Source organism: Hyla sarda, chromosome 11 (genome assembly GCF_029499605.1).
Source record: "Hyla sarda isolate aHylSar1 chromosome 11, aHylSar1.hap1, whole genome shotgun sequence".
NCBI classification, from domain to species: Eukaryota; Metazoa; Chordata; class Amphibia; order Anura; family Hylidae; genus Hyla; species Hyla sarda.
This window is the reverse complement of record NC_079199.1, coordinates 80475770-80485045: the sequence shown is the minus strand read 5'-3', so window position 1 is coordinate 80485045 and position 9276 is coordinate 80475770. Positions and strand designations below refer to the sequence as shown.

Genomic DNA, 9276 nt, shown 5'->3' with positions numbered 1-9276 from the left:
CGACGAAAGCCAATACCATCATGTGTCGTCAATTTTATTAGGTCTGAATTTCCAGATCCTGACGGGCAATATATTGGATTCCACTGGCCTGATGAATACCCAGCAAGTGGCATGGCTGCTGATGTTTGATTCACTATGACACTTACTTTCTGCACTTTTCATGTTACTACAGTTTTACATTGCATTATTATTGTTTACAATTTTTTTATGTTTATTTATCTTGTTATTTATATTATATTAATTAGTTATTTAAATTTTTATGGTGGTTATTTTATTTTGTCTATTTTAATCTGTCTACACCAGTCATTTCCCAAACGTGGTCCCTCGGCACACTGCTATTCCATTTGACACTTCCCATTGTTGGAGTTTATTTTTCCGTTGATTTTTTTATTTTTTTATTTCCAGCCCTGGCATGCTCGCTGATGACTGACGGCGCAGGGTGGAAGGGAAGCCTGCGTGCGAACTGCGCACAGTGTCCCACTCCCCCTTGCGGCCCAGTGAGGCAAAAATGGAGCCATGGTGAAGAAGCTGTAATACCTGCGGTGCCACCGTCACTGCGGTGTCACCCAGGTCCACCCTCTACCCACCCCAACTGTCAACCCCCCGTCCACACCCGTGTCACCATGTTCATCCTCCTGTCCTCACTGTCACACATGTTCCCCCTCCCCATCAATCATGTCTACCCCCTATTCACATCTGTCACCCATGTACACTCCTCTACACCCCTGTTACCCAATTACACCCCTCTGTTACCCATGTACACTCCTCTACACCCCTCTATAAACCATGTACACTCCTCTACACCCCTCTATAAACCATGTACACTCCTCTACACCCCTCTATAAACCATGTACACTCCTCTACACCCCTCTATAAACCATATACACTCCTCTACACCCCTCTGTCACCCATGTACACCCCTCTGTTACCCATGTACACTCATCTACACCCCTCTGTTGCCCACGTAAAATAATTGCGGATCCTAATGTGTTTGTTTTGCATGTTTAACAGTGAAGAATTGTGTGTGGAATAAATAGTCAAGATGGCAACAATTCAAAGTAGAGAAGATATTATTTGTCAGTTGCTATATAAAGCAGAAATTTTAAATACATACCAACTGAAAAATAGATAATCCATACTCCTTGTATCTCGGCCAGCTGCAGCACCTGGCGTATGAGATAACCCCCGGTTTTCTATAAAATTTTACCTTGTTTAAAGGTAGTCTTATATGGCATATAAAAAAAATATTAGTTCCTTTGAAACTGAATATTTTTGATTTACGTTTTTTTTTTAACAATTGATGATTAAAATTTACTTTCTGTAATGAAAACATTTCACAAAAACAAGTAGTAATAATATTTTTAAATAAACAACACTATAATAATAAACCATTAATAAAAAAAAGTATTTTTTACTCATGAAAATATACATGAATATGCATGTTAAACAATATAGCACATAAACAAGTATATAGCACATAACAAACAAGTAAAAAATTAAAATCTTGAGTGGTGTTTTTCAACCATTGATTGCTTGTCTGGTTTTTCAATTGGTGCTATATTAGAAGGCATTGTTGACCGGCGAGAGGTCCAGTCTATGGAAATGTTTCCATCGGCAAGTCCCATTACATCCTGCATGATTTTCGAGACGAATTCCTGAGTGGTTGGCTCATACACTGATCGTACAAACCACTCTTTCCGGGCTTTTGAATAGGCAAGATTGTACCTCGGTGTGCCTAAAGGTCCGCTAGTTTCAGTCTCTCTTGTAACAACTGCTTGCACTCTATTCACATTATAATTATGGTCAAGAGCAGCAAGCTGTGTTCAAGAACACACCCCGTCTGTACTAAAATGAAGTCTTTTAGGCCTGTATTTTGTTAGTGAACTATGAAACACTTCCAGATCTCCAGTGTGACAAAAGTTGCTAAGATGTCTAAGGTCTTTTTGTAGTCTTGTATCCATGACAATTTTTCCAAGTTCAACATAACAGGCACTTTGTTTTTTTAACCATTTTCGGGTGGACTGAATGTCCTCAGGGAGTTGGTCATGATGACAAGATGATTCCTGACCATTATCATCCTTCCAAAAATGAACGTTGGTGACATGGTACAAGACAGAGTTCCATCTGTTTACAAGTTCATCTGGATTGCATTCACAAGTATTAGAACTCCACCATAAATGATTTTTAATTGGTCCTATCCATTCTGCTAAATCTTGGCAGTTTTTTGTTTTTTTTTGCTGACGGCAAGTAGCTTTTTTCCAATAGATTTAGCTAAGTGCCAGACATCAAACTGGTGACCAATTGTTTTATATTCCTCACGCAGCATTTTTTTGATGGATACGTGCCGGTCAGTGCAAACGATGTCTATGTCCACTTTATTTTGCAGTAGAAATTCCAAGGCATTCTTGCACGCTATTTTTTCAAGGGCAACAGAGGATAAACCAATACCGATTTGTTGAATGTTGAAATTCAATATTTTGTTAGTTTCTACATCCATCAATGTGTATATACAATATTTTGCACTGTGCCCGGGTGAATCACATTGTCCATCTCCAGCAACACATACTGCATGTTGTGATATTTTTTCCATTTCTAATTTTTGATTAATTGTCCAAGAATTTTCAATTGCAGGAAATATATATATTTTTTGGATACGGTAGTAAGTAGCCTGGCTAATTCCCAAAATATTAAATATTTTTAGGAACTGTTGGATTTTGATGTAAGTGTTTCCACTAGTAATGATAGCAGTAGCTAACTGTAAATTTCCAAATGGTTTCTTTCCCAATCAGGGCTGGCTCTGCCATATGCGTTTTAAATGTTTGGCCTCGCATTCAGCAAAGACTGAAATATATGATCCCTTTGTTTTTTTATACACTCTTAGTATTTTTTTGTTGCAGGGTGGATTAGAGGTACAAGGCATCTTGTATAGTAATGTGTCCAAACAGCTTTCATAAACTATGAATTTTCTTTCTTCATGATGTGGTACATTTACATTTACAAATTTTTCACTCAGCACATGCTGACTGTCCTCTTCTTCGTAGTCTTCATCATCTGAATGAACTGAGTCTCCCTCATCATCACTTGAACTACTTTCATTTGTTGAGACTGGAGTTGTGATTGTTGATAAACTTTTATCTACTTCTAAAACAGATATAGGGGCATGCAGAGTAGATTCCTCCACAATAACAGTGACTTCAGGGTCAAATTGTCAATTTGGATAAAAGCGTGGCAGGTAGTAGTTCGTGTCTAGCTCTACAACTTTCTTGAAACTCAGGTACACTGTTAAGAGTTGCTGATCCAGTTGGTCCTATATTTTTTTTCGGAGTCGAAAATATTACACTGGCACCTTGCAATGGCTCCGAAGGCAGGTTTCCAAATACCAAGCTTTGTCTTGATTTTTTTTTTCTCAAGATTTTTTTTCTAACCAGTCTTCTGCATTGTATTTTTATAGAGAAAGTTGTAGGTTTTACTTGTATACACTGATTTCCGGTTCCCCAATTCCTGTCAAATATAGTTGCTGCTTCCTTTTTCGTTATCTCTGAGGCTTGTGGCTCCGTTTCAGTTGGGTTAACATGAGGTACAATATTTCGGCAGGTTGGGCACATTTCCCCTGGCTTTAAACCATTGGTTGAAGCTACGTCTTCATCCAATCTTTTCCTCTTTTGAGGATTCAGGATTTCAGCCTCAACTGCCTCGGCAGCTTGAACTTGTATATCCCGTGTAGGGAAAATACTAGGAACGGCAAAGGGGGTGAGCCTCTGTTTTCCTGTATTTGGATTAAAGGTATAGTCAGTAGTTTTAAAATGGGCTGAGCAGAGCCGATAATTGTTCGTTTTAGAGAGATGAATGTGGTCAACCAGTTCATCAATTTTGGGAAACTCTTGATCTGTAGCCAATAGCCATGCCATGATACGATCCCTCTCTCTTGGGAAGGAATGCATGATGATATTATGGTCGCCTTTTACGCTCCTTGACTTGCAACCGTTGACAATGCAGCCCGGCATTTTCTAAAGAAGAAAATGGAATAATGGATTTTAAAATAAATACTAAATATGTCTATAAAAAAATATTAAAATTACATTATGTTTCTATTTTCTAGGAGAACATTTGAAAAATAATATTTATTGAAAAAGCACCATTCAAATAATAAATACAAGATTAATATGTTAGTTCACTAGTACAGTAATGTAACTCCTTCCAAAATTTTACAAAGCTTTCTAAATAATTTTTATTTTTTTACTTGGCCTGTACTTATTACATAGTTACATAGTTACATAGTTACATAGTTAGTACGGTCGAAAAAAGACATATGTCCATCAAGTTCAACCAGGGAATTAAGGGGTGATTAAGGCGCGATATTGGGGAAGGGTTGAGATTTTATATTTCTTCATAAGCATTAATCTTATTTTGTTCCAGGAATGTATCTAATCCTGTTTTAAAGCTGTTAATTGTTCCTGCTGTGACCAGTTCCTGAGGTAGACTGTTCCATAAGTTCACAGTTCTCATGGTAAAGAAGGCGTGTCGCCCCTTGAGACTAAACTTTTTCTTCTCCAGACGGAGGGAGTGCCCCCTCGTCCTTTGGGGGGGTTTAACCTGGAACAGTTTTTCTCCATATTTTTTGTATGGGCCATTAATATACTTATATACATTTATCATATCCCCCCTTAAACGTCTCTTCTCAAGACTAAACTATTACTGTTTATCCAAAATATGGTTACTCCGGTTGTTGCAAAACTTCATTGGCTGTCATGTATGTGTACCCTCTGTATGTCTGAGATTGCTGGGAGTTTTACTTTTGCAACAGATTGTGGCACACTGATTGTGAAACACTGCTTTAGTGTGTCCTGTTTTAACTCAAATATTTTTACAAGATGAACACAAATCTTTTCAAATTATTATCGTTTGAGTTGAATCATGGCTTGTGTTTCTTTTGAGCCTTTGTGATAGTGCGGGAGCATTACATTATTGAACTGAGGCATAAGATAGTATCCACTATAATCTAAGAATGGTGCAGAATCATGTGGAATAAAATAGTGTCCATTAGTGGAAGATGTTTCCTATTGTGAATAGAGGCTAAAAAAATCTTTATAAATTATAGAGTAGTGTCATGTACTAAATGAAGATTGTAATTAACTATAAAACCCTTAAATACAGTAGAATATCTGATAGCTTTTTAGTAATCTACTAAAACCACCCCCCCATATGATTTTAACCACTGTGCCATATTATTTCACCTTGATCCGCCACTATGTCTACTACTAATTTTCACCCTACTATTTCATTGCCCCTTTATTACCTCTGTGTGGCATGAAGAGGAAATACATTTATGTATCTAAAGGTTGTTGGGTTGCCCAAAGCAAACAATCATATAGCTTTTTTGATGAAAGAAGCGATCTGAATGGTTGCCATGGGACACTCTTCAGCTTCACTTCAGGACAAGTTGTTCTAAAATCACCCACACTATATTTATGTATTACATAACTTTATGTAAAATTTTTATGCAAACCTGAAAAGCGGCTCTGATAAGTAGTAGACAATAAAGCAAAAGAAAAGAGCTGTTGATGAGTCTTCTGAAAAAAATCAAAAAAGGATAATGTCACATTGACACACAGAACTAAACATCATTTTATTACTTAGATTTTTGATCTATGTTGCCCAGCTTTTAAAAAATGTAACACATAGGTGAACTAAGCCTAAATAGACAAAATTTATAACACAACAAATGACAACTTATCACAAGTTAACCCTACTAATCGCTTTTGAAAATGGGGATGTGGCTTCCATAAATGTGTGTAGCCTAGGACTGCACACACCAATACCAAAATATTATACACATAGTAGTACACGCAATTACGAAGCCATTACCGTCTCACTTGAGAACTGAGAGCACGCTCCACTGATCACAACATCACCGCTGTCCAGCCAAATCGTGGCATTGGTCCCTGAACCTAGTCCAATAACACCACCATCTGCATTTTCCAGCAAGAGGCACATACTGGCAAACCTTCATTCCGCTTGAAACTTGGTTAATATTGTAACAGCACTGCAAGGGTAAAAGAGTTCCACAGCGGAGGACTCAAGTAAAGCAGTGCGCCCCTGAATAACTCAGTACTCACCCCCACCCCACTAAATATCACTCATACAGCAGGGCTGTGACGACAGGGTATATTGGGCAGAAAATAGAGGGACTCCAGCACAGCTACTAAACTCATTTTTACGTTTTATTTCGACTACATTGGCACAGTGATGTCCGTGCCAGCTACATGTAATGCTAAGACATTGATTATAACAAAAAAAAATGTTTTTATGTACATTTAGTTTATATTACATAATACAATTATGTATGTATTATTAAATGCCAACCTGTATAGCTGTTCTGTAGAGTAGTCAACAATAAACACAAATAAGATAGCTGTAGATGAGTCTTCTGAAAAATGAAAAGGAAAATGTCACATTGACATACAGACCAATACATCATTTTCCTAATTATGGTTTTGATCTATGTATCACAACTTGTTCCAAATTGAATGCATAGACACCTTATGGTGAACATTAGAGATGAGCGAACTTACAGTAAATTCGATTCGTCACAAACTTCTCAGCTCGGCAGTTTATGTCTTTTCCTGCGTAAATTAGTTCAGCCTTCAGGTGCTCCGGTGGGCTGGAAAAGGTGGATACAGTCCTAGGAAAGAGTCTTCTAGGACTGTATCCACCTTTTCCAGCCCACTGGAGCACCTGAAAGCTGAACTAATTTATGCGGGAAATCCATCAACTGCCGAGCCGAGAAGTTCGTGACGAATCGAATTTACTGTAAGTTCGCTCATCTCTAGTGAACATAGGTTAAAGCATAAATATTGACACAATTGACGCCACAACAGATGACCACTTATTATAAGTAGTATAGCATCTGGTGTCCATTTTTTCAAGACAGTGGACAGGGCAACGCATAAAGATGTGTTACCCTGTCAGGTGCCCTCTCAGATGTCCAACCATCCTGCCTCAAAATTGATGTCCTGCAAAGTTTCCCTCTGGCGTGATTTGCGGGTAAAATCATGCAAGAACTGATACCAATCTTTTCTTTTTGACAGTTCACATTCATCAAGAATCTAAATTTAACCTCCTGAGCGGTATTCCCGAGCGTGACTCGGGGTTAATTTTCCCTGCCAGAATCGGTAACCCCGAGTCACGCTCGGGGTAGAATTACAGAGTTCCCGGCCGGGCTGCACGATATATCGCAAAAGCAATGCGATATAGCGATGCGGCCCCCCGGGAAAACTTGCGATTATCTGCTCTGGTTGGCTCGCGTTGCGGGGGCCGGCCAGAGCAGGTAAAGAAAAATACTAAAAGTCAGTGTTTCCCTACCAGGGGGCCTCCAGCTGTTGCAAAACTACAACTCTCAGCATGCCCGAACAGCCAAAGGCGGTCCAGGCATGCTGGGAGTAGTAGTTTCACAACAGCTGGAGGTACCCTGTCAGAAAAACACTGAGCTAAATGTAAAAGGAAAAAGTAGTAAAATAAAAAAAACTTTTGCTCACCTAATCCCGGTCCCTGCAGATGCCGTTCCCCTCCGTGCGCTCTGGTCCCTGCTCTATTCATCTTACAGGACCTTTCACTTTTCAGCCAATCACAGGCTGCAGTGGTGTAAAGCCTGTGATTGGCTGAAGGGGAAAGGGCTTGTTCTGCAGCAAATACACTAGGTTTGAAAACTGCCCGGCAAACCCAGTGTATCCTGCTGCAGAACAAGGTGACAAGGGGGGGATAGGAAGAATGTGACAAAGGGGGGAATGTGACAGAGGGGGGGATGTGACAAGGGGGGGGGGAATGTGACATGAAGGGGGGGGGGAAATGTGACAGGGGGGAATGTGACAAGGGGGGGGGATGTGACAAGAGGGGGGAATGTGACAGGGGAGGGGGAATGTGACAAGGGGGGGGGGAATGTGACAAGAGGGGGGAATGTGACAGGGGAGGGGGAATGTGACATGAAGGGGGGGATGTGACAAGGGGGGATTTGACAGGGGGTGGGGAATGTAACATGAAGGGGGAGAATGTGACAAGGGGGGGGGGGAATGTGACAAGGGGGGGGAATGTGACAGGGGGGGAATGTGACAGGGGGGAATGTGACAAGGGGGGAATGTGACAAGGGGGGAATGTGACAAGGGGGGGAATGTGACAAGGGGGGGAATGTGACAGGGGGGGAATGTGACAAGGGGGGATGTGACAAGGGGGGGAATGTGACAGGGGGGATGTGACAAGGGGGGGAATGTGACAAGGGGGGATGTGACAAGGGGGGGAATGTGACAAGGGGGGAATGTGACAAGGGGGGAAGAATGTGACAGGGGGGATGTGACAAGGGAGAGGGGGAATGTGACAAGGGAGGGGGAATGTGATGGGGGAGATGTGAAATGGGCGGGGGGGAGATGTGAGATTCAGTGCAAAAAATTGTACCACTTTTGGTACAAATTTCCAGAAAGAATCATACCGCCAGGGAGGTTAATGCCAGATGGGTGGACATGATGGAGGGCTTATGACAGGGTAACACAACTTTCTGCTTTCACCTGTCCATTGGCAAGAAACAATGGACGCATGAGTCAATACAATTTATGCCAAGTTTTCATAAGTTATTCAATCAGTTGTGTCAATATTTAGGGTGAGACCACCTATGCAGGATACCTGATATATGTGAACCACACCATATAGCGCCACCTCTACCCTGTTAATATATATTTTGAATACCATGTTACACAATTAAATTATGTTTTATTTTCAGATTCATTAATTGTGAGGAATACAATTTTGCATTCTGTTGCCTATGTAGCTGGCTCTCCTTTATTTTGGTATAAAAACAATAAAATGGAGGGGAGTGCTTATTTCTCTAAAATTTTATAAATTTTTTTTTATTAAGTTATATTATACGGTTTAGTAATTGAACCAATCATATAGATGTAGTCCATTACAAACGCAGGGATTAGCGTTTGTGCCAAAAAATAAATAACCAGGAAGCGGTAACCTCCAATTATTATCAAGTTCACAACCTAAAACGAGGTACCGGGAAGAGCCGGTACCAACAGGCCCAGAGCGTCCAAAATGGTGATCCTGGGCCTAGTTGTTAACAGGCTGGTGTTTTTTTAGTCTGGGGAGGGCCAGTAACAATGGTCCTCGTCCACTCTGGTAATGTCAGGCTCTTGCTGTTTGTTTGCTATCTGGCAGAGACTGAAAAAATGGTGACACACACGTTGTTTGTCAAAAATAATTACCAAGATGGGAAAAAAAAAAAAA

General features: G+C 40.3%; 1 protein-coding gene across 1 annotated transcript in view; it reads right to left on the bottom strand.

The window, feature by feature from the left end:
* Positions 1-972: 972 nt before the first annotated feature.
* Positions 973-9276, bottom strand: part of LOC130295703 (uncharacterized) — a 452773-nt gene continuing 444469 nt past the window's right edge. The window contains exons 2-4 of the mRNA XM_056546733.1: positions 6364-6427; positions 5507-5570; positions 973-4007 (exon numbers count right to left, since the gene is read on the bottom strand). Of these exons, the coding sequence (XP_056402708.1) occupies positions 3201-4007; positions 5507-5570; positions 6364-6427 (935 nt within the window). The 3' untranslated portion in view covers positions 973-3200. The remainder of the gene's footprint in view (positions 4008-5506; positions 5571-6363; positions 6428-9276) is intronic.